The sequence below is a fragment of the Oncorhynchus gorbuscha genome, linkage group LG04 (assembly GCF_021184085.1).
Source record: "Oncorhynchus gorbuscha isolate QuinsamMale2020 ecotype Even-year linkage group LG04, OgorEven_v1.0, whole genome shotgun sequence".
NCBI lineage: Eukaryota > Metazoa > Chordata > Actinopteri > Salmoniformes > Salmonidae > Oncorhynchus > Oncorhynchus gorbuscha.
In genome coordinates this window covers 68,153,793-68,180,828 of record NC_060176.1, presented here as the reverse complement: position 1 = coordinate 68,180,828, position 27,036 = coordinate 68,153,793, and the positions used below count along the sequence as shown (strand labels likewise).

Genomic DNA, 27,036 nt, shown 5'->3' with positions numbered 1-27,036 from the left:
TGCAAGCAGAATCAGGGTATATGCAGCAGTCAGGGCCGCCTGGCTCGTTGTGAACTGTGTGAAGACCATTTCTTCCTAACAATTAATTTTTACATAATTATGACATAATGTTGAAGGTTGTGCAATGTAACAGCAATATTTAGACTTATGGATGCCACCTGTTCAATAAAATACGGAATGGTTCCGTATTTCACTGAAAGAATAAACGTTTTGTTTTCGAAATGATAGTTTCCGGATATGACCATATTAATGACCCAAGACTCGTATTTCTGTACATTTATTATATTATAATTAAGTCTATGATTTGACATTTGATAGAGCAGTCTGACTGAGCGGTGGTAGGCAGCAGCAGGCTCGTAAGCATTCATTCAAACAGCACTTTCCTGCATTTGCCAGCAGCTCTTCACAATGCTTGAAGCACAGCGCTGTTTATGACTTCAGGCCTATCAACACCTGAGATTAGGTTGGCAATACTATAGTGCCTATAAGAACATCCAATAGTCAAAGGTATATGAAATACAAATGGTATAGATAAATAGTCCTATAATTCCTATAATAACTACATCCTAAAACTTCTTAACTGGGAATATTGAAGACTCATGTTGAAAGGAACCATGAGCTTTCATATGTTTTCATGTTCTGAGCAAGGAACTTAAATGTTAGCTTTTTTTACATGGCACAAATTGCACTTTTACTTTCTTCTCCAACCCTGTGTTTTTGCATTATTTAAACCGAATTAAACATTGTTTATTTGATAATAAATTAATTTTTATTTATGTATTATATTAAGTTAAAATAATAGTTCATTCAGTATTGTTGTAATTGTCATTTATTACAAATATATATAAATACATAAAAATTGGCTGATTTTAATCGGTATCAGCTTTTTTTGGTCCTCCAATAATCGGTATCGGCGTTGAAAAACCATAATCGGTCGACCTCTACTAGCAGCGCAGAAATGTGATGACCTGACATCCTATGACAGTGCCATATTGAAAGTCACTGAGCTCTTCAGTAAGGCCATTCGAATGCCATTCTTTGTCCATGGAAATTCCATGACTGTAGGCTCGATTTTATACACCTGTCAGCAACGGATGAGGCTGAAATAGCAGAATCCACTAATTGAAGTGGTTGTCCACATACTTTTGTGTATATAGGCTTATATGAAGGCATGACTTTTTATAGAGTTTTTAGCCAAAGTTGTCTCTGACAGGAATGTCTGGGGTGGAATTGGGTCAGCCCAAACTTCTCCAGATGTTTTTTTAAAGATCTGGTCGCTCAGACTGTTGTGGGAACTGGATTTGAACGCTGACAAAACAGCAACCAGGGTGTTTTCTGGACCCTGTTCTTTTTCAGACACAAACACATTGACTGGATGTGTTTTAAATCACTTGGGGAAAGTAAACTAAGTTACCTTGATTGAAATTATATTTTTACTATGAGTTGTTTTGGCAACTGACATTGTTAAGGGGAGCAATCAAACATTTTGTTCAGTTTAAAAAATAAATGTTTAATAAAAACATTGATTGATGTAAATAAAATGCACAGGCATGATTGTTATTGTTTCTCTGTTTTGATGAAGTCTGCAGCCTAATTAGAATGAGGCACTTTGTAGCAACAACAAAACCATCAACATACTCAGCACAATGTAATTCTACTTTGAGACAGTAGGGCTAATTCAGAGAAAATTGTCTCGAAGTTATTCAGTGTTTCCAATCCGGAAAATCACTGTCTGTCTCAATGTTGCTATAAGAGAGAGTTAAATCTATTTTATGACTGTATTGATTGGAGACTGCATGAACATAGCCTGTCCCATGGATTGGAAACATGGATTGTGTTCATCATCAGATTATGCTGGAAACAGGAAATTAAAGTGTTTTTTCTTGGGCAAGTTCTGACCTGCTCTTAGTGATTGTCATAGGGCCTAAGAGGATGTTCAAGTTACATGCTCTCCTCTCTCATGACATGAAGTCTTTGTTTCACAGAGAATCTTCATAATAACAGTGATCTCTGCCCTTGCATGACTCAGTAGATGTCCTGTGCAGAGGTGTTCATAAAACCTGCATGATATAATGCAAGTGAAGCACTGTACAGAACACCTTTTAGAATACCGCTGGCAGGGCTTTGTATGTTGGCCTCCTGTTGTGTGAAAGCCCTGAATCGGGATCAGTTGGCCACGTCGCTCGTCTGGTAACCACAATACCGTGACCCACTGAGATTACTGACTTAATCTCTAAATCTAGCATATTAGCTAGGTTTCCATCCAATTGGCGACCGATTTTCATTAAATGGAGTTGTTGCAGATGAAAGGCTGTGCATGTGCGATATGATGGTTATTGTGTGTGCAATAGGATGATTATTATATCAATATTTGTGCATAAATGCGTTTCCACCACCATTTCTTGGGTAATTCATTTTACTGACACAAAAAGATCCCACCTTGTTTAGCGTATTTAATTTTGTCGACATCTGGAAAGTTGACTGACATTTGCCATTTCCATCAGGCCTGTCGTGACTTTTATTCATTTATACCGACATGTTCTTTACTCAAATAAAAAGGTTGGATGGAAATCTGCTTAGATACCTCCAAAATCCTGTGGATCCATTTTCAATGCTTACACATACTGAGGTGATATACAGGTTACCAGCCGCACAAATTGTGTCCATCCCTTTACTATGTTTAGCTTAATCCCCATTCCACACAATAATCTCTGCCCTTGCATGACTCAATAGACGTCCTGTGCAGAGGTGTTCATAAAACCTTTAGAATACCGCTGGCAGGGCTTTGTATGTTGGCATGCTGTTGTGTGAAAGCCCTGAATCGGGATCAGTCGGCCACGTCACTCGTCTGGTAATCACAATACCGTGACCCACTGAGATTATTGACTTAATCTCTAAATCTAGCATATTAGCTAGGTTTCCATCCAATTGGCGACAGGTTTTCATGTGAATATTCTAAAATATGCATGAAAAACAATTGTGCATTTCCCCACCGCTTTCCATTAAATTGACTTGTTACGGATAAAAGGCTGTGCGTGCTGAACATCAAAATAACTTTTGCGGTCAAATTCCCATCTACTGACTATTTTTTAAAATTTAAGTTACGTTAAATGGGTTTCCATCGCATTTTCAACTCTACTTATGGTTTTGTCAGGAAGAAATGTGTGTTTATATAGTGAATGTGCTCACTCTGGTTTTAAAACGTGCCCTCTAGCCAACAGATAAATTGCGAGTAGGCTAGCCTACATGATGAGATTATTATGGACAAAATGAGCGAGATTATTTTTTATTTGTCAAACAGCAGCCAAGCATTGATTATCATGTCACCAGAATAAGACCCTCAATATTTATTGGAAAGGAGCATCAAACTCATCACCGTACACTTTCACCACCCTGTGAAGTTTATCATCATTCATCTGTAGCCTAATTAACTGCATGCTTTCCCAACCAGTCTAGTGGGAGGACCACATAACATGTCATCGCATGACTCCAAGTTTACTTTGATATGATGGTTATTATAGCAATATTTATGCATAAAGCCATTTCCTGCACTTTCTTGCATAATACATTTTACCAACACAAAAAGATCCCACCTTGTCTAGCTTATTTATTTTGTAGACGTTTGGAAAGTTTACCGACCAATTTGCTGTTTCCATCAGGTCCGTCGTTACATTCTTTTATCCGACATGTACTTTACTCGCATAAAAAGGTTGGATGGAACCCTGCTTAGAGACATCCACAGTTCTGTGGATCCATTTCAATGCTTACACATACTGAGGTGATATACAGGTTAACAGCCACACAAATGGTGTCCATCCCTTTACTATGCTTAGCTTAATCCCCAATCCACGCTGTGCCCTGAGGTTGCAGGCTCAAGGGACTAAGCTGTCAGTGTACATGAATATTGCACAGAGATCTCTGCTTGCTGGCTGGTGGGATTGTTGAATGAATAATGAAAGGATTGCTATATGTAAAGTCTGACTGTCATGTTTTGTCTTAGATTGTCTTGTCATTTTGCTTTTTCCTCTGTTCATTTTCCCCCTGCTGGTCTTTTTAGGTTCGTTCCCCTTTTTCTCTCTCCCTTCCTCTCTCTCTTCTCTCTATCGTTCCGTTCCTGCTCCCAGCTGTTCCTATTCCCCTAATCAATCATTTAGTCTTCCCACACCTGTTCCCGATCCTTTTCCCTGATTAGAGTCCCTATTTCTCTCCTTGTTTTCCGTTCCTGCCCTGTCGGATCCTTGTCTATTGTTCACCGTGCTGTGTCTGTGTATCGCCCTGTCGTGTCGTGTTTCCCTCAGATGCTGCGTGGAGAGCAGGTGTCTGAGTCTGCTAGGTTCAAGTGCCTTCCCGAGGCAACCTGCAGTTCTTGATCGAGTCTCCAGTCTGTTCTCGTCATTACGAGTGGAATTATGTCTTATGTTTGTAGAATTACTTTACTGGATTAAAGACTCTGTTTTCGCCAAGTCGCTTTTGGGTCCTCATTCACCTGCATGACACTGACTGCATAGCTGACATATTTCAGTTACCACTGAAATGTATTACATGTGTCTAAGTATGTTTCTTTTTTATTAAATGTATAAATGTATAATTTCTGCGGGTCGTTGAATGACTTTGTCAGATTGGAGAAAGAGGGGTTTCTCTTTTTAGATTATTTCTTTAGAACCCTTTTCTGTCACTCTTAGCAGTAGTTTGAAGCCTCACATTCATTAGGATAAATAAATAATAAATGTTGGGTGAAGAATTAATCAGTCATCCTATTTCTTATGTTTTACTTCAACTGAAAGATTAGTGGAATCTGTGTGGGTAGCTGGACAGGTAGGATGACTGACAGTGAAGGTGAACAGGTGTTCACGTGTCAGGTGACAGAGGAATGGATGAGACTGAGGCAGGAATTCCTTTAACCATAAAGTGGTATATTTACTGAGTAGTGTGGATTCATGGACGCACAGAATTTCTGGATCAGATGGAGTTAAGGAAGAGAAAACAGCGAGATCAGGCGATGGCAATTTCCTCCTTTTATGGAGTTGAGATCTGTCGGACATTTCCACCTGACCTAATTAAAGCGCCCCTGGCCCAGCTGAGTAAATGGCAATGAATTAAAGGATTATTCCACCAACTCCATGGGCCTTTTCTACAGCCACCCCGGAAATTTGTTAAATTCCACACTCCTCAAAAAAGGCTCATTGCTCCCCGTCCTCTGTCATCTCAGGGAGAGGAATTAGTCGGGCAACTGGCCGGATATATGTCCGGTTCTTCACCTGGATCTCCACTGATCTAACACGACCATCGGTCCCAGGCATGGTCTTAGTTATACGGCCCACCGGCCAGGAGGCTCGAGGCAGCTGAGGGTCCACCATCATTAGTACTTGGCCAGTTTCCAGGCTGGCCATTTCTCTCCGCCATTTCCCTCTGTGCTGTAGATTTGGTAGGTAATCCCGAATGAATCGGGCCCAAAAATGGTCAGCTAAGATTTGGCTGTGCCGCCACCGGCGTCTGCCTACGAGGTTGGTATCAGCATACATGGCTTAAGGAAGAGCATATTCGGTGTAACCGGATCGGGGTCAGCGATGTCTGCAGAGAGATATCCCAAGGGTTTGGAGTTCAGAATCCCTTCCACCTCTATCAGGACGGTCCTCAAGACAGTTTCAGTGACAGTTTGGTCCCCTAGGACGACTCGTAAGGCCGTCTTTACAGATTTGATCTCTCGTTCCCATGTTCCTCCAAAATGAGGAGCGCCTGGAGGGTTAAACTTGAATGAGATTTGTTGGTCTATCAGCCGATCCTGGAGTTTGGTCTCCATGGCTTGGAAGGCTTCCTCCAACCTGGCTTCTCCTGCCTTGAAGTTCGTACCTCTGTCAGCCAGGATCTCGTAGGGTTTCCCCCATCGGGAGATAAACCGCCGTAGGGCCATTAGGAAGGCTTCTGTATCCAAACTCTCCAATAGGTCCAGGTGGACACATCTGGTTGTCAAACACTTGAATAGAATGCCCCAGCGCTTTTCAACACGACGACCTAACTTGATCATCAAGGGGCCAAAGCAATCTACTCCTGTTGACCAGAAGGGTGGTTTAAGGAGGCGCAAGCGAACAGGGGGTTAATCTGCCATTTTGGGCACCGTAGCTCCGGCCCGCCATCTCTGACATTCTACGCAGGCGTATTGGTGCTTACGAATGGCTCCTCGTCCTCCAATTATCCAGTACTTCCGCCTCATCTCCCCATAGACCCTCTCTGGCCCTGGCTGGAGAAGCCTCTCATCATAACTCTTGATGCGGAGCCTGGTAAGAGGGTGTCTGGAGTCAAGGATAATTGGGTGGATAGCATCTGGGTCCAAAACCTCTGCTTGGCGCAGCCTCCCTCCGACTCTGATCACTGATCATATTCTGGGGCAAGAGAGAGAAGACGGCTGTCCTTAGCCACTTCCCTACCGGCTTTCAGAGCTGTTAACTCCTCAGGGAAGCTAACTGCTTGTGCTTGCTGGAAGAGTAGTGTCTCTGCCGCGAAGGAGGTGGGTATAGAAGCCACCCCATCTGAGGTCTGGTCTGTGGCGGCGATCAGATCCGGCAGTGTTTGGGATTGTGTTAGGTCAGGGAGAGCCGTTGTTGGTTCCATAGAGATGCTGTAGCATTGGGCGAACTTCCTTAACTCATGAGCTTCAGTTGGTTGCGGAGGGGCCGCACGCCTGGGGCTGTCGGCCACTCGTTCTCTGGTTGGGACAAGAATGGTGGTCCCAAGCTCCAGCGATGGGGTTTAGCCAATTCCTTAAGGGTTTTACCGCGAGTAACGTCATCAGCAGGATTGTTTATGCTATCAACATACCTCCAGCCTTGGACTTCTGTTAGGTCTTGGATTTCCGCAATGCGAGTTCCGACAAACACCTTATACCTGCAGGACTCTGACTTGAGCCAGGTCAATACAGTGGTCGAATCACTCCAGTAGATGACCCGTTGGATTGGCAAGGTGAGCTCGGCTCGCAAGGTAGAGGCCAACTGGGCTCCGGAAAGGGCAGCACTGAGTTCCAGCCTAGGCATTGACAACTGCTTCTTGGGTGCGACCCTGGACCTGTCCATGACAAAGGAGACATGGGTGTGGCCTGCCTTATCCTCCACTCTAAGATAGGAAACAGCCCCATAAGCTCGCTCCGAAGCGTCACAGAACACATGCAGTTCCAGGCATGATCCCAGTTGGTCAGCACAGGATGGTACATAACATCTTGGCATTTGGACATCAGAGAGCTCCGTTAACTCTGTTTCCCAACAGATCCATCGTTCCACTAGGTCAGCCGGGTGGATTGGTTCATCCCAGTCCCTCTTGGTCTGCCACAGGTCCTGGACTAAGACTTTGGCCCGTGTTGTGTATGGCAGGATATACCCAAAGGGATCGTATTGACTGGCCAGGGTCCGATAGATGGTGCGCAGAGTGGGGGTTTCCTTACTTGGGGAGGAGCGGTGCTTATACTCCAGGGTATCCGGTATGCAGCTCCACCTCAGTCCTAGAGTGGGCTCGTCTGGGTTAGCACCAGACTGCATTAGCCATAGTTCACTGCTACTGGACCTAGCTTGTGGCGGGAGGTGCTGGATAACCTCCGCTCTGTTACTAGCCCACTGTCGGACCTCAAATCCCCCTTTGGACAGGAGATTCCATACTTTATCAAGGAGTGCTTTCGCGTCAGCCGTGGATGGGATGCTCTGTAAGCAGTTATCCACACAGAAGGCATTTTCCACTGAATCCAATATTTCTGGGTCACTGTCTGGATGTTCCCGTGCGTGTCTCTGCAGAGCGTATATGGCACAGCAAGGACTGCAGGTGGTGCCAAATGGGAGTACCTGCCATTCATAGATAGTGGGCTCTGCATCTCGTTCCATATCTCGCCTTATGAACCGGAGCAGTGTGGTGTCGGAAGGCAGTAAACGAATCTGATGAAACATGGCTTTGATGTCTCCACTGATGGCTGTAGAGTGCTGCCGGAACCAGAGAATGACACCGAGCAAGGAAGGACCTAAGGTTGGTCCGGGGAGTAGACAGTCATTCAGGCTTTGACCAGCAGCTTGGAATGAACAGTTGAAGAAAAGTCTATACTTTTCACCATGTTGCTGGATAACATGGTGAGGGAGATACCAGGATGCACGAAGTGCGTTTCCCTCTTCATGAGCTGTCACATCAGTGACATAGCCTGCCTTCACAAGGTTATGAATCTCTCTGTTATGAACTTTTGCAAGCTCAGGATTCTTCACCAGGCGTCGCTCCGTTCCACGCAGTAGTGGGAGTACAGCCCGTGTCGTGGTTGCCAGAGGAGGATGGTTGGGCACCCGTAGCAGTGGGGTTGCATACCTGCGAACGCCATCCATTTCAGTGGTGGTGGTACTCTTCTCCAGGAGGTCTAATGCATAGGAGTCATGTTTCGAGCGAGTGACCTCCTATAGCTTCCGGTTGGAGAAGGTGTCCATCTTCCAGAGCATCTCAACATTCCGAAGGAGGTCAGTGGCTGCACAGGGGAATGGATCTGGATTGCATCTGGCGAAGAGGACCTGCTGTGACTGTACAGCTTGGGTGGAGAGAAGTAGATGGGATGGACCTTGCACAGCCCAACCCAAGGATGTATGGACAGCAATGGGCCCTCCTTCTGGTCCAGCTCGTATAGGCTCAGTCGGGGTGACGAGATGTGGGTGGTCTGACGCAATCAGGATAAGTGGTGCTACTCTGGCCAGGTTAGGAAGAGGTAATCCTCGTAGATGAGGATATTGTTTCTGTAGAACACTTACAGGGCAGGAGTGCTCTGCGAAATTCAAGCCATCTGCCGTGAAGGCATTGGTGATGTTATAGGCCACGTCCCTGTTTCCTGAAGGTGAAATGCTAAAGGTTACAGCAGAGCCTTTCATTTGGATAACATCATGTCACACCTTTCTGAGATTAAGGGTCTCGGGGGTCCCCTCCAGGTTAAGCTGACGGGTGGCCGCCGTGAGAATGATTGTTCTTTCTGACCCATCATCTAGAACGGCGAATGTATCAATGCTTCTCCCTTCACTTTGCAGAGTGACCTTGACCACCTTCAACATGACCCTTGGAGACCGGTTCTACTGGTCGAGGTACAGCTCCTTTGCAGCGCCTACCATGAGCATACTCTGCTCCTTCTGTGCTTGGAGAATTAGATCATGCATCACGGTGAAATGGATTTCTTTACAGCGATTGCAGGGTTTCCTCAATGTGCAGGTCTCCGCCTTATGGCTACGGGCACACTTGTAGCATTGCTCGCCTGAAGTGATCCAGGCCTTCAATTGAGTTTGAGTGAGCTTTTTTACTCTGGGGCATGAGCCAAGGAAGTGCCCCTTACTATTGCAATATGGATAGTAAGGCTGGAATTTGATGTTCTTGCTCTTGAGAGGGGTCTTCTTCCCGGGTTCCTCCCCAGCCTCACTATTTAAGTACATGGTAGTGGGATTTGGCCTTTTCTGTCCCACCTGGCGTTCAAACTCCTTCCTTCCCCCGGTGGCTATGGCTGAGATTGTGGCCTGGTGAGCGATGCTCTTCGCCTTTGCCTTCACCTCCAACCATGCGGCCAGGTCTCTGAGAGCATAGGTGCTTCTCGAGCCCTCTTTCAGGATGCCCTTATTCAAACAATGTTCAATGAAACTGTCTCTGAGGTACACTCGAAGTTTGCTAAGAAGCCTGTCCACGTGGGCGCCACATTTCAGCTCGTTCCCGTCTTCTCCTTCAACGGATTGGAGCATCGAGGTCAGGGATTGGACAGCCAGGGAGAATTCTTGGAAGGCAGCATGGTCTCCCATTTTAATCGGAGACATGTTCAGGATGTTGTTTAGTTCATTCTGGACTAGCTGACGTGGCTCACCATATCTCGCCTTCAGGGCCTGGAGAGCAGCAGTGTATGGTGTTGCGGAGTGCATAAAGGATTGGGCCAGCCTGTATGCACTGGGAAACCGCAAATGATCCATTAGTACTTGGTATTTGTAGCATTCTGACAGATGACTGTGAATACCCAGTAGGCTTTCCAATGCCATTTCCAAAAGGAAAAATTCACTCTCCTTTCCGTTTTCAAAGTATGGCAGTTTGGGTCTGGGAATTCCATAGGCTGAGGCTACTAGAAGTTTCATAATGTTTGCTCCCTCTTCTGGTTGCGTGAAGGATAAACCCGGGACTTCTGATGAGCCCACTGTGGCCTCATTGGGCTGGTCCCCTACTGTCCCAGACCCTCCCATTTGTGGCAGCCGGAATTGGGCGAGAGCCCTCCGACCTGTTGTTTGAGAACTGGCCTGGCCCTGGATGAAAGGAAAGATTTGCAGTGGTTGGTAATTGGCAGAAAGGCGAAGGAGTGATGCTTTGTCCAGATGGAGGAATGCTAACTTGTGTCACTGGCATAGAGGGCGTTGGCAGAGCGGCCTGTCTTGCGTGCCCCGTGCCCCAGGACTACCTGACATGATGACTCCTTGCTGTCCCCAGTCCACCTGACTGTGCTGCTGCTCCAGTTTCAACTGTTCTGCCTTATTATTATTCGACCATGCTGGTCATTTATGAACATTTGAACATCTTGGCCATGTTCTGTTATAATCTCCACCTGGCACAGCCAGAAGAGGACTGGCCACCCCACATAGCCTGGTTCCTCTCTAGGTTACTTCCTAGGTTTTGGCCTTTCTAGGGAGTTTTTCCTAGCCACCGTGCTTCTACACCTGCATTGCTTGCTGTTTGGTGTTTTAGGCTGGGTTTCTGTACAGCACTTTGAGATATCAGCTGATGTACGATATCAGTCTGAGCACTGATGGAGGGATTGTGCGTTGCTGGTGTAATTCGGGCAGTTGTTGTTGCCATCCTGTACCTGTCCCGCAGGTGTGATGTTCGTATGTACCGATCCTGTGCAGGTGTTGTTACACGTGGTCTGCCACTGCGAGGATGATCAGCTGTCCGTCCTGTCTCCCTGTAGCTCTTTCTTAGGCATCTCACAGTACCGGCCTTGTCATTTATTGCCATGGCCACATCTGCAGTCCTCATGCCTCCTTGCAGCATGCCTAAGGCACGTTTACGCAGATGAGCAGGAACCCTGGGCATCTTTCTTTTGGTGTTTTTCAGAGTCAGTAGAAAGGCCTCTATAGTGACCTAAGTTTTCATAACTGTGACCTTAATTGCCTACCGTCTGTAAGCTGTTAGTGTCTTAATGACCGTTCAACAGGAGCATGTTCATTAATTGTTTATGGTTCATTGAACAAGCATGGGTAACAGTGTTTAAACCCTTTACAATGAAGATTTGTGAAGTTATTTGGATTTTTATGAATTATCTTTGACAGACAGGGTCCTAAAAAAGGGATGTTTCTATTTTTTGCTGAGTTTATAATCCTGTTTTGCTCACACTGAGATGTGTGTGTGTGTTAATTATTGACATCTTGTCTCAGATGAATGAAGCCTATTGAAGCCATTCAAATCAAACTGAGCTGATAAAGGTCTTTTTGTAGGTTTATCATGTTAAAAGGCAGATGCAGAGAACATTAGCAATGACAATGCCGTTATGATTCACATCACAAATCAACTCATTATTTACATTCACAAAATGCATGTTCTTGCATAGATAATGAATCTGTTTTTGTTATGCTGGCACATACATGCGTGTACGGTGGTGCCAATTTTCTCGCCTGTCTCTAAATGTATTCATGTCCAGGCCACTGTGGTCCAGAGATAAAACAGACAGTGTCTTCAACGTCATCCTATAATTCATTGGGATCTGTCAAATGTACACAATAGCTTCTGCCGCTCTCAACACACAGGCGGTTTCTCCTCTGTTCTCTGCATGTGTAATGAAGCAAGCTGATGTCCTGTGTAGTTACCACTGTGCTGAAGACTGCGGCTGTTCAAAGATACTACTGTAGGCTGTGTTACGGCTTTTTAATTAATTGAAACCTTGTGTTTTGTCATTGATGGAAAAATACGGAATGAGATGTTTTTAGTCACTTTGTTTTATATCGCCTACAGTGGAAGCTGCTGAGGGGAGGACGGCTCATAATAATGGCTGGAATGGAGCAAATGGAATGGCATCAACCAATGTGTTTCATGTATTTGATACCATTCCACTCATTCCACCCCAGCCATTACCACAAGCCTGTCCTCCCCAATTAAGGTGCCACCAACCTCCTGTGATAGCCTAGTCTCTGGAGGGATCTTTTTGAAGGTTTTCCGTGACTGATGTTAGCAAATTGAAAGCAATTTTCTAATAACATCATGAAACACGACCTCATCAGTAGTAGGGAAAGAGATACATGGGCTGTGTTCCGAATCCCTACCCAAAGTGTATACTTGCGCACTCCACTCATGGATTGAATAACATTGGATTGGTGTAAGTAAGCGCAGACTAAAGGAGTGCACACTTCAGAGCCTGGGTGAGCCTTTGATAATCCACCCGAGTTCAATAGCACTTCTCCCCTTCTCCAAAGGAGGGCGCTGCATGAAAACATTTGGGGCCATGACTGGAGGCACCACAGAATAGATATACCGAAACATTACCAGCTTAATTTGATTCCTATCACCCACCACTGTCTAATAGATTTTACTGACACAAAAAATATCCCACCTTGTCTAGCGTATTTATTTTGTAGACATTTGGAACGTTTACGGACAAATTTGCTATTTCCATCAGGCCCGTCATTACATTATTTTATCTGACGTACTTTACTCGCATAAAAAGGTTGGATGGAACCCTGCTTAGAGACATCCACAGTTTTGTGGATCCATTTCAATGCTTACACACACTGAGGTGATATACAGGTTAACAGCCACACAAATGGTGTGCATCCCCATTACTATACTTAGCTTACTGTCTCCTATTGCGCCAGGACTAATAGAATATTCACCACAGTGGAAAAGTGGTTGTGGGGGATGAGAATGCGTGACCCTCAGGGCCATGTGCAGTAGGAGGAGAGGGAATGTCTTGTATCTATTGATGGAGCCAGACTGCATAAATCAAAATCAAATTTTATTTGTCACATACACATGGTTAGCAGATGTTAATGCGAGTGTAGCGAAATACGTAATATAGTAATATTGCTTTGATTAACTGAAATTATATGATACTGCTACTTTTGTTTGCACCACTCACCCCCTAAAGTTGTAGTTATGTTTTGGTCAAATTTTGATGAAGCCCCGAGGAGATGTGGTATATGGCCAATATACCACAGCTAAGGGCAGTTCTTAGGCGCAATGTGGTGTGCCTGGACACAGCCCTTAGCCGTGGTATATTGGTGATATATCACAAACCCATGAAGGGCCGTATTGCTATTATAAACTGGTTACCATCGTAATTAGAGCAGTAAAACAAAATGTTTTGTCATACCTGTGGTATACGGTGTGATATACCGTGGCTTTCAGCCCATCAGATTTCAGGGCTTGAACCACCCAGTTTATAATTGTAGTTATGTTCCGGGCCCCTGACCATCCACTCAAGAACAAATCATCCCACAGCTGAATCTAGTTGAATCCTGCAGTATGGTATCCTGTCACTTTTTTTTCTCTTTTCTGTCAATTCTGTCCAGTTGTCTCTTAACAAATTAATTACATTTTTCTAGAGACTACATGTTGATCAGCTGTTTCTTTCCTTATATACATTATGTAATCACTGTGTTCAAAGAAGACTATATGATTTATATCAGTTTATCTTCTGAATGAGTGTAGCCTATTTAGTTGTCGAAATTCCTCAGTCTGGAGTGGTATTCGGGAGCTTTTAATCTGCACAGTTTTGTGTGGGTGAAATAATGCCTTTATGGGGAGGAAGTGGGTCCCAGCGCGCACGCACGCACATGCACATACACACACACACACACCCCCCCAAAAGGCTTCTCCAAACATATTGCCTCCCTGCCAAAGATGGAGCATATATTTGTTCATCAACACTCTGGGGTCGTTTTGGACAGGACAGGATTACTTGTGTGGATGGGCCCCTGGGAGGAGATCATGGCCAGTATTCACAAAGCATCTCAGAGAAGCAGTGCTTATCTAGGATCAGATTGGATCATAATGAATAGGATTATATGAACTGTGGGGGAACTGATCCTAGATCAGCACTCCTACTGAGATACTTTGAATATGGGCCCAGGGCATAGCATAATGCAGCAGGGGCAGTAATAGTATCATCAGTCATTGATGATAGCCAGCTCTGTGTGGGGGCAGACAATGTCTAGCTACTCCTGGGCAGAGCATGGTTCAAAGTAGAGGTCGACCGGCATGGCCGATTTAATTAGGGCCGATTTCAAGTTTTCATAACAATCTGTAATCATAATTTTTGGACACCGATTATGGCCGATTACATTGCACTCCACGAGGAGACTGCGTGGCAGGCTGACCACCTGTTACGAGTGTGCAGCAAGGAGCCAAAGTAAGGTGCTTGCTAGCATTAACCTTATAAAAAAAAATCAATCTTAACATAATCACTAGTTAACGACACATGGTTGAGGATATTACTAGTTTATCTAGCTTGTCCTATAATCAATGCGGTTCCTGTTAATTTATCATCAAATCATAGCCTACTTCGCCAAACGGGTGATGATTTAACAAGAGCATTCGCAAAAAAAGCCCTGTCGTTGCACCAATGTACCTAACCATAAACATCAATGCCATTCTTAATATCGATACACAAGTTTATTATTTTAAACAAGAATATTTAGTCAATATTTCCTGCTATCACAAATTTATTTTAACTATTGAAATTTTGTCACTTCTCTTGCATTCTGTGCAAGCAGAATCAGGGTATATGCAGCAGTTTGGGCCTCCTGGCTCGTTGCGAACTGTGTGAAGACCATTTCTTCCTATCAAAACTAATTAATTTGCCAGAATTTTACATAATTATGACATAACATTGAACACTCTGCAATGTAACATCAATATTTAGACTTAAAGATGCCACTCGTTAGATAAAATACGGAACGGTTCCATTTCTCACTGAAAGAATACACGTTATGTTTTTGAAATGATAGTTTACGGATTTGACCTTATTAATGGAGCCTTAGGCTCATATTGCTGTGTGTTTATTATATTATAATTAAGTCTATGATTTGATAGAGCAGTCTGACTGAGCAGTGGTAGACAGCAGCAGGCTCGTAAGCCTTCATTCAAACAGCACTTTATTGCGTTTGCCAGCAGCTCTTCGCTGTGCTTCGAGCATTGTGCTGTTTATGACTTCAAGCCTATCAACTCCCGAGATTAGGCTGGCAATACTATGGTGCCTATAAGAACATCCAATAGTCAAGGGTATATGAAATACAAGTGGTATAGAGAGAAATAGTCCTATAATTCCTATAATAACTACAACCTTCAATATTCCCAGTTAAGAAGTTTAAGACTCATGTTAAAAAGAACCAGCAGCTTTCATATGTTCTCATGCTCTGAGCAAGGAACTTAAACGTTAGCTTTTTTTACATGGCACATATTGCACTTTTACTTTCTTCTCCAAAACTGTGTTTTTGCATTATTTAAACCAAATTGAACATGTTTCATTATTTATTTGAAACTAAATAGATTTTATATATATATGTATTATATTAAAATAAGTGTTCATTCAGTATTGTTGTAATTGTCATGATATATTATATATATATATATATATCGTCCGATTTAATCAGTATTGGCTCTTTTTGGTCCTCCAACAATCGGCGTTGAAAAATCATAATTGTGATACTCGTTAGTATCATGGCAAGGAAAACAAAAACAAAGCAGAAAGTGGATTTAACTTCTTTAGAAAAACAGCCCTAATGTTCTAAACAAACATCCTTATGTTGTCATCCAGAGTCGCGTTTATTTATTTTCCAAGCTATAGCACACAATATTTTACATACAGCAGGTTTTCAAAGAACCAAAGAGTTTAGTCCGCTTCATGTTTTCATTTTTGCCCCAAAATTGTGCTACTGGTGTCGACACAGCCCTAACGCATTCCCCAGCCTCTTAGCTTGCTCTTAGCATTATTTGTGAAAGACACAGAGTCATTTTAGTAGTTTGGGCCTGCGGGCCGTATGTTTGACATCCCCGAACTAGTATAAGTAGGATTTTGTTTTTCCTAGTATGTTCAGGTTGCCAGGACAAACTCCCGGCCGTGCGACTGGCTGTTGTTTCCAGGGTGACATGTGAGGGGCTCAGAGGGGTGTGTGACAGGCTGTTTTTCCAAGGGTGACATGTGAGGGGAACGTGACTGGGAGTGTAACAGTAGCAGCACTGTTGCTGGGCTGACGGCACGTGCTCCACGGTCAAGGCTTTGGGGATGTAGGGGCACATGCTGTCAACGTCTAAAAAAATAACATTGCATCATAATATAGCCTATCACCAGGGTTGTACCTCTATACTGCTCTTCAATGACGAACTCTCAGCACTGGTATCTCTAAAAAATAATATATTTTTTAAATTATTCTTTATTTTTGGGGTTGTGAGTTGACACCGGCACGCTGCCGGAGAGGTTACAAGCATGACCCCTGACCTGCCCCCTCAGAAGTAGAACTCAACCCCTCACAGGAATTGTCCCCCTCCCCAAGATTGTTTATCCTGACATGTAGGTGCAGTGCTGTTCTCTAGTCTAGCACATGACATCAGAAACTGCTCAGCTCAGTACAACAGTGATGACTGAATAGTCATAATAGTCTGAATAGGTTTCTAGCAGACTGTTAGTATATCGGAGGTTGAAATGTCGGGCACAATGAGGAAAAGTTTGGGGAGGAAGTCCTAATACTACAGACTACTGGGTCAGACCCGTCTGCACAGACAGCACATTCACTCCAGGAGTAGGACCAGAGCTGCAAACAGGGATAACCAACTACTGTTTTATCCCCTGGGACAGTCCTCCACCAAAAAATTAATCCCTCAGGATTGTTATTTGTCACTTCACTGACTTTTGTCTAACCTAAATATCCCAGGAGAAAGTGTGATGTATGGTAGTGAGCAAGTAGGCTACCACAGTAAACAAGGTCTGTCCCTGACAAAAAAAGGAATATTGGTTGACCTAGGGAGAGAAAAAAACAACATTTTAACATGTTTTTTTAATTGTATTTTTATAAAATAAACTATATGTATTTAGCTTGTCTGATGCTTTAAGCACACTGTTTGATGAAATAAGAAACGCATGACTCCAGAGGGAGCCAGAGATCAAGATAATCAGAAGAAAAAAGACGTAAACTGACCTGACCATCCTCCTTTCGCTCCTGCTGGCTTTGCAGATTCTGCTGTTAGTCTCCTGAAGTTGCCAGTAATAGGCTACAAGGAGTCGGCAACCTTTCTCATGTGGAATGACTATTTATCTTAGTATTTCTACCGATCTGCGTGCCAGTTATGGTTTTCAAATGCACATTTTCGTGGAACAGTTTCATATAATTTATAATAACGTCGTCATATCTCAATCATTGTCATGTGGTTATTTACAATTCTATCCGAATAAAAATTATACAAACCCAAAATTAACTTCTATTGCCATTGTCAACTATGTAAAAATAGCCTACATAAAGACAACAATAAAAACATTGCATCCTGCAGGTAGAATATATCCTATAAATCACATTGGCTACCGCATAGCCTATCTGCGACAAACTTGAAACATTTGTATCAACTTGGGTCCGCAGAGATTCCTGTGCCAGTGAGCTCGGGACAGACACGGCTGTAGGCTATTTGTGCAAGGGATAAGAGCTCATCAGGTAGGCCAATTTTATGACATTTCCACTGGATCAGAGCATGACATTTTTCCCTTTCATGCTGAGTGGTTATCGAAAGGGAGAGAGATGGAAATATTAGTAAAATACATTGACAAACTAACTATTGTCATTCTCAATGGATCTAAAAACAGACTTTATTTGCTTGCTGTTTTAGGTTAAGAAAACATTACTTTGAGAAGCTCCACAGCTCATTAGTGGTGGTGCGTTAAGCCAATCATAAATACTATCAGATCCCCAGATGGGCACATTCATATGCCTACATTTACATGCAGGCCAAGTAGCCTATAGGCTTACTTCTATGCGTAATCAGGTGCATGTCCTTACTCAACATTGACAGGAGCACTCCAAACAAGAGACACTGACTAAATTGACAACTTGTCAATGGAATTAAATAAACAAACTTGTTTCTCACAAGCATAGGTTGTGTGTTCTGCAAACAACATGTCCACTCTGACAATAAGAACGGTAAAATACTGGAGTAATAATATATTCAAATCAAATTTTAGTCTAGGTAATTGAGGTAATATGTACATGTGGGTAGAGTTAAAATGATTATACATAAATAATAAACCAGAGAGTAGCAGCAGTGTAACAGAGGGGTCTGGGTAGACCTTTGATTAACTGTTCAGGAGTCTTATGGCCTGGGGGAAGAAGCTATTAAGCCTTTTGGACCTAGACTTGGCACTCCGCTACTGCTTGCCGTGCGGTAGCCTGAGAGAACAGTCTATTGTAACGGTTTTGACTTGAGGTTATTATTTATAGGGGTGCCAGGTAGGTTGTGCCTACCAGAGAAAACATTAGTTTCTCCTTTTAGTTTGGGTGGGAATGAGTCCCATCTGGTCCGTCAAGTCTACACCAATACAAAGGACGTATGTAAAAGTCAGGATGGAAATAAACTTTTCATAAACCCTTAAAACATTGAAAAGAACTTCAAAAACAATTATATTCTGTTGCGTGGGTTGTATTAGCAACAACAATGATTACACACATATATAATAATATCACAATGAGTTCTGGCTCCTCCAGAAATGTCCTGTACCTCGGGCCTAAAAAGAGTCCTGCCCGGTAAAGGAGTTCAGTGAACTCAAGTGACTTTTGTCACGCGATGTTTGTCCGTTCGTTCCGTGTAGCGTAAACCCAGTATTAAACATACAATCAATATACAATTTCTTTACCACAGAACCTTAAAGCGGATCAACTCTTAATTAAGTCCTCAACTACCACTAACTACACAAATCACAGTATACATCACATCCAAACAAATGAAATACCGTATACAAAAAGGTGGTAGTCAGTCGGTCAGTCAGACAATCCAATCCGCCAATAGATCTCCAGCGGAGAAAGGCCACGAAGAACGGAGAGGTGTAGTCCAGGGACGCAAAGAGTGGATCCGATCCTGGGTAAACTCTATTAGGCAACAAAACACACGTTTAACGGCAACAAAACAACGGAATAGAGAAGCTTCGGGAACTGAGGGTTGAACACATCCTCAGTCACGTCTCCATCACAAAAACCCCCTTTTGCGCAGCTGATACTGGCTATTTAATTGGGAATTAAAGGGAAAGCGCCCTATTGGAAGGAGCTGCACTGAGACGGTTCAGAAAAATTCAGGGCCGTCACACAATGACTAGGGCCTTCCTCTGACACCTCCTGGTATAGAGGTCCTGGATGGAAGAAGTTTGGCCCCAGTGAGGTACTGAATGCATTAACAGAAATTAACGTAACCAAACAAACATTGTAGATTTGAAATGATAGGAATTAACGATAAATGTACTACTGGTGATGTATGTAATGGGGAATTAATAGACACTAACAATCAAACACAAACAATTCACACAATGAAGTTATGAAAACAACTCATGGGAGAGACGGCATTTTGGAGAGAGATGTGCATCTTAACCACATCCCCTTCTTCTTGGACTGCCATCCAGCGGCTTGCGCAATTGATTAGTCTCGGCCCCATATATATTTCCTACTGCTCGACAAAAGATTATTGTTTGACCAACAGCCTATCAAATAAAACAATCGACCAGTCGACTAATTGGGGTCAGCCCTACAGTAAACAGCCCTGGTAATGTTTGTCTGATGATCTGTGCCTTTCGGCTTGCGCTCTGTACTGAACTAAAGGCTCATTTGTCATGTAGGAATTTACACACAGGTATAGGTTAGGCTATGGGGAAAGGGGACCCCTCTTTCCTAACCTAATAATGCTTACCCCTGGCTTTTACTTCGAATTAGTGGTGGGAAAACACATTTTTTCCAATTTGGAGATGAAAAACCACAAGCTTCCTGCATTGTTTCCTGCGTTGTTTTTTACGATCTGTACCTAGAGTTGCTCTTTAAAGTCGTCTTTGAACTTGAGTCTGAGTGCTCTACTCAGAATTCCTTTGTATTCATATAAACACTTTGGATAATGGACTTTTTGTGCTTTGGAGAGAAAAGGTCATCTTTCTTGCATCACAGTGCTGTTGTGTGACACTCACACTGAAACAACTGCATTGTTTGGTTTATCCAATGCCCAAAATGTCTGAAGACGGAGCACATTTTTGACTGTTAGTGTTAAAGGGATACTTCGGGATTTTGGCAATGAGGCCCTTTATCTACTTCCCCAGAGTCGGATGAACTCGTTGATACCATATATATGTCTCTGTGTACAGTTATAAGGAAGTTGCGAACTAGCACTAGCGCAATTGCTAACTAGCATTACCCATAGACTTCCAGTCATTATGCATCTGCTAGCATGCTAAAACTAAAATACTGAGGTGCATTCTTTTTACCACATGGTTATAAAAATGTATCTATACTAAGTCTAAACACTTTAAGATACTGTATCAAACAAGAAATCAGACAAAAGATTGATGCAATGGTGTGCGGCGGTAGGCAGTTAACTGTTTGTAATATAACAGCTCTCCAGTGAAGACTTCTCTTTGATCCAGGTTGGCTCTTCACACTGCCTTAGGGGATGCACTTCCGCTGGCCTATACACCATGGACTGACTGCACTAAAAGACCGATAAACACCCTTTGCTCTGTCAGTAGAACATTTTATTTTACAGAGGCTGTACAGTAATTTATGTAGGCATATAAACTCAGGAAAAAAAGAAACATCTCTTTTTAGGACCCTGTCTTTCAAATATAATTAGTAAAATTCAGATAATTTCACAGATCTTCATTGTAAAGGGTTTAAACACTGTTTCCCATGCTTGTTCAATGAACCATAAACAATTAATGAACATGCACCTGTGGAACGGTCGTTAAGACACTAACAGCTTACAGACGGTAGGCAATTAAGGTCACAGTTATGAAAACTTAGCACACTAAAGAGGCCTTTCTACTGACTGAAAAACACCAAAAGAAAGATGCCCAGGGTACCTGCGCATCTGCATGAACGTGCCTGTAGGCATGATGCAAGGAGGCATGAGGACTGCAGATGTGGCCAGGGCAATAAATTGCGATGTCCGTACTGTGAGACGTCTCAGACAGCGCTACAGGGAGACAGGATGGACAGCCGATCTTCCTCGCAGTGGCAGACCACGTGTAACAACACCTGCACAGGATCGGTACATCTGAACATCACACCTGCGGGACAGGTACAGGAATGCAACAACAACTGACCGAGTTACACCAGGAATGCACAATCCCTCCATCAGTGCTCAGACTGTCAGCAATAGGCTGAGAGAGGCTGGACTGAGGGTTTTGTCTCACCAGGGGTAATGGTCAAATTTGTGTTTCTCGTCGAAGGAATGAGCATTACACCGAGGCCTGTACTATTGAGCGGGATGGATTTGCAGGCGGAGGGTCCGTCATGGTCTGGGGTGGTGTGCCACAGCATCATAGGACTGAGTTTGCTGTCGTTGCAGGCAATCTCAATGCTATGAATTACAGGGAAGACATTCTCCTCCCTCATGTGGTGCCCTTCCTGCAGGCTCATCCTGACATAACTCTCCAGCATGTCAATGGCACCAGCCATACTGCTCGTTCTGTGCGTGAATTCCTGCAAGACAGGAATGTCAGTGTTCTGCCATGGCCAGTGAAGAGCCCGGATCTCAATCTGGGACCTGTTGGATCGGAGGGTGAGGGCTAGGGCCATTCCCCCCCAGAAATGTCAGGGAATTTGAAGGTGCCTTGGTGGAAGACATCTCACAGGGTGTCAAATCGGAGGGCCTGTTGTCCGGACTTCTGGCAGTCTCTATGGGTGTGCCACAGGTTTCAGTTCTCGGGCCGACCCTTTTGTCTGTATACATTAATGTCGCTCTTGCTGCTGGTGATTATCTGATCCACTTCTACGTAGACAACACCATTCTGTATACCTCTGGCCCTTCTTTGGACACTGTGTTAACAAACCTCCAGACAAACTTCAATGCCATACAACACTCCTTCTGTGGCCTCCAACTGCTCTTAAATGCAAGTAAAACTAAATGCATGCTCTTTAACCAATCGCTGCCCGCCCACCCGTCACTACGCTGGACGGTTCTAACTTAGAATATGTGGACTACAAACTACAAATACCTAGGTGTCTGGTTAGACTGTAAACTCTCCTTCCAGACTCACATTCAGCATCTCTAATCCAAAATTAAATCTAGAATATGCTTCCTATTTGGCAACAAAGCATCCTTCCCTCATGCGGCCAAATATACCCTCGTAAAACTGACTATCCTACTGATTCTTGACTTTGACGATGTCATTTACAAAATAGCCTCCAACACTCTACTCAGCAAATTGGATACAGTCTATCACCGTGCAATCTGTTTGGTCACCAAAGCCCCATATACTACCCACCACTGAGACCTGTATGCTCTCCAGCCAACAAGAGCATACAGGTCGCCAAACCCACTGGCTCCAGGTCATCTGTAAGTCTTTGCTAGGTAAAGCTCCGCCTTATCTCAGCTCACTAGTCACTATAGCAGCACCCACCCCGTAGCTCGCGCTCCAGAATAAGGTAAAACATAACTTAGTCCGCAAATGTTAATGAGGGAAGTCCCTGTTTACATGTACAAGTATTTAAAGAATAGAACTGACAGAAATGGTTTAAATTAGCCTAGTCTTGGTTAACAATACTTAACACGTGTATTTCAGGTACCTTCAATTCATTCAGAATTTAAAGAATTCGAAATAATGTGATTTATTTATTTGAACCAACATTTTAGGCTTGAAGAAATGTCAGCTAGTCAAGGCAGACTTATGTTGATGCCTTCTGAAAGCTAGCCAGTGGAGGATGCAACCAGAGGATATTCCTGGAGACAGCCAAATGCAGTGTAAACTGTCTCCAGACCTCTACGCATCACTTTCTCATTTTCACAGCGTTCTCTTCCTGCTTGTTTGAAGTGATCTTGTCATGTTGATGTGCTTTCATATTATCTATTGGCCTTTCTGTGGTTGATGAGCTATGGTAGCTAGCTTAGCAAACCCATTATTAGCCGAAATTGTTCTAAAAGCCAGAAGTTAAGTATTACACACTATCAGAATATTCTCATGTAATTGAATGCAGTGATTGTCTGTTTTCTCCTTCCTCCGTGAGAAAGTTTGAGGCGATAAATGAGGGAGCTCAGAGGTGCGCCTTCTTGTTGGAGCCTTATCTTTCCCACAGGGGCAGAAATAAGAGTGAAGCGTATCTCTCAGTGTATCAACTTAGAACAGATACCGACACAGAGAGAACAAGCATGGATTTCGTAGTCTGTCAGGGATGGCGGTTTTTCATGCGAACTCTGCTTCTACCTTTCTCTCATTACCTGTTTGTTTATGTAGAATGCAATGTGTAGCGCATCTCAAACTCATCTTTTAGGTGAAGCCAGATCCAAGGGGTTGTCTACCTTTTTCATTTTAAGATTGTTCCTCCTTTCTGAAGATCATATGTACATTGTTTGGGATTATAATAGAACCGCAAACGTCTACCTTTTGGAATTTGATTGAATTGTGCCGCAATGACTTATATGCAAATTCCTCTCCCCCTCCCCAGAGCTCCCTCCTGAGAGGGTGGGTCGCAGGCGCAGCATGCCGGGTAGCGCTCTGGACAAAAGCCCCTCCATGGAGCCGGCCACCTCTACCCCATTCAAAGTCACGGTGAGCATTCAACAGTACACCTACTCTACTGCTCCCTCTCTCTAGTCCCCCCTCCCATCTCGAGCTCTCTTCCCATCCCCCCTCTCAAATTGTTTTATTGAAATGAAATACAATTGTACATGGATGATAGTTACACTGTATTACTTGTAAATTACTGTATATACAATGTAACTCTTCAGGGAATTAATGGTCATGGGATGTCCCTCAGACTATGGCAACCATATACATATATGGCAGTAATATTTGTGGTTCTCCCTCACCCAGAATAATTCCTGCATTATGTCATTAGTAAATGCACAGAATTTGGGAATTGATTGAGATATTTTCTAGAAAAAATCTTCTCTTATTTAGGAATATTTCACACAGTAGATCAAAAAGTGTCTCTACCTCCCCTGTCGTGCAATGTGTTTTTGTCTGTCCCTTTTTCTATAGCCAATTTGTGGTCACTGAGTCTGTATTTGGTCAGGATCCGTCTCTGTTTTGTATCTCTGAGAGTAGAGATATTCTGCCAATTTGTATGTTCTTTTGAGGGCCAAATTTAGTTTATTCAGTGTTTTTGTTTCATTTTCCCAATTTGTCAAATAGGTTTTCATTTATGTAAAAATTTGATTGATTTCCTTGTGTGTTTAAATTATAGGGTTATAGGGTTTTTTAACAGCTGACATAGGGGACACTTTTCAGGGTTCAGCTCTTGGGTTTCCAGTGCTTTGATTTGTAAGGCTGTTAATTTCAAAATGTTAGTGTCCTTTTCTTTATATTTACAATTAAAGAGAATCATCCAAGTTCCACTCTGCATGGATTATTTGGAACTCTCTTTTGGATATTTAGGATAATTCTGCAGAATTCTGTGTGACGATTTTCTATTGGGTTTTTACCAATGCCTATAATCGTAATTACAGGTTGGACCCCAAACCGTGCTTCCATATACTGGAATTGGTGAAATTACACTACTGAATATTTTGCCCCAGATTTGGATAGGAATATTTATTTTAGAAAATTGTAATTTTATGGACTAAAATACTTCACAGGGTTTTTCTTTTAGTGCATTCACTGTCAGACCAAATACACCACAGGCACGGATTTATTTTGTCCCTGTTAGTTGTACCTGGGACTAAATTTGAATGAGTGTCTGCTGCTCTGATTCCTGGCCTTCTTCTGTCAAATCATAACTTTGGTTTTCTGAAAGTTATTGTTGATTGCCCCACTGATGCTGTATTCTCAAAGAATGTTAAGTTGTTCCCGTAGATCTTGCTCTGTTAGTGACAGTAGGACAATGTCACCTGTGTAGAGCAGGAATTTGACCTCCTCATCCTTGAGGGTGAGTCCAGGGGCTGCAGATCGGTCCAACAACACTGCTAGTTCATTGATGTAGACGTTGAACAGGGTTGGACTTAAACTGCACCATTGTCTCAACCCTCGCCCTTGAGCAAAAAAATGTTATTTTATTGTTCAGTTTAATGCTACATGTGTTTCAGTATCTACATTTTATGATGTATACTTTACCCCCAATGCCGCTTTGGAGGGTTTTGTAATATATAAATATAAATATAAATCAAAATCATTCTTAAAATCAACAAATGTGCAAATATTTTTCCTCTGCATTTCTGATGTACTTGTTGGTTTATTAGTGTGTAATGTTTGTATGTGGTCTGTTCTGAGTTTGGGTAGAAAGACATTTTGTTTTGTTTTGCTGTGAGCAAGATCTGTATTCAGAATACAGCAGAACAGTTTCCCTATGTTACTTGTGAAACATATTCCCCTATAGTTATTAGGGTCTAATTTGTCAAATTTGTATGTATGCGGGTTATGAGTCCCTGGTTCCAAATATCAGGGAAGCAGCCACACTTCAAAAACAGGTTGAATCATTTAATAAGGTTTCCTGCAACTCAGGAGTAATGTGTTTAAGCATTTAATTCCTGATGCTGCCTTTCCAGGTTTTGTATTTGGGGTTTAAAGTAATGTCTTCTGATGGTATTATTCCATAGACTTTCAAAGTGATCTATCCAAATGTTGCCATTTATTTATCCTTTTTTTCATTTAGATCATTCCATTTCTCCCAGAACGGGTTTCCATCAATGAAGTCTTCATTCTCTTTTAGAGTGTTTTCAAAATGCTTCCGTTTCTTCCATCTTAGGTTTTGTTTGTATTCTTTCAATGTATCAAATCAAAACAATTTCATTTGTCACATACATCTGAATACAACAGGTGTAGACCTTACTGTAAAATGCTTACTTACAAGCCCTTAACCAACAATGCCGTTTTAAGAAAATAAGTTAAGCAAATATTTACAAAATAAGCTAAAGTAACAATACGGCTATGTACAGGGGGTACCAGTACCAAATCAATGTGCGGGGATACAGGTTAGTCGAGGTAATTGAGGTAATATGTACATGCTGGGCTGAATACCGGATTTTACGATATAACGGTATTGCTGCACATACCGGTTTTGGTTTTTACTTCTATAACGGTATTGGAATGGTTAAATGTGATACGCTATGTATAAAGTCAATTTGTATAGTTTACTTCACTTCTTGAGTCATCTATATCCGTTCTCTCTCCATTCTGTTTTCCACACAAACCTAGCCCCGCCCCCTGTCTCTCAAGGAGTGAATTTGTTGTTCCTCTACCACGAGTCACTTGCGTTCAGTTTCTGCATGGTAAATGCTGCAGATGAAACAATGTTGATGAATATTAATGCTGTTTTCACTTTGCTTCTTAATATACATCCACTGGACTTCTACAATTACGCTTAGTTCATGTTTCTTACATCTGCAAACAGCTAGTTTGTCTTTTCTTAGTAAGTTGGGCCTAAATCTTGTTAGCTGCTATTGCTAATTGCTAGCTAGCTAATAAATGTACTGAGTCAGAGCAAACATAACTAACTATACAGCCTGATAATACTAGTGATGGTGTACACCTGCATGTTTGTTGTGCAACAGTACCTTCTAAATCAGAGGACAACGCAAGGCAACAATGTTAGCTACATGAAGTAGCTAAAAGAGAAACAAAGATTATAGGGTCCCCTAGGAAACACTTGACAACACTTTGGTTCCTACCCTGTCACAATAACTCCTCCCTGGCATTTGTTGTCATGTCAAACACTGTATTCAAAGTGCCCACTATTATATTCAAACTATATAGTTTTTATGGTCATTCTATATCCATGATTCCAACAGTTCATCTAAAGTGTTTTGCTCTATATCACAAGTCAAATCGCAGTTGCAACATTTGGTCAAAATGTAGGTCTAGATTGTTTGCCCATATCATGCCGCCCTCCGTGACAGTGTGGAAATTATCTCAAATGA

At 42.8% G+C, this 27,036-nt stretch overlaps 1 protein-coding gene across 3 annotated transcripts in view; it reads left to right on the top strand.

Moving 5' to 3' along the window:
* The window catches only part of LOC124034578 (disabled homolog 2-interacting protein-like), a 132,711-nt gene that overhangs the window by 15,859 nt on the left and 89,816 nt on the right, over positions 1-27,036 (top strand). For all 3 annotated transcript variants that reach the window (XM_046347958.1, XM_046347957.1, XM_046347959.1), the window contains one exon: positions 23,628-23,731. In XM_046347958.1, the coding sequence (XP_046203914.1) occupies positions 23,628-23,731 (104 nt within the window). The remainder of the gene's footprint in view (positions 1-23,627; positions 23,732-27,036) is intronic.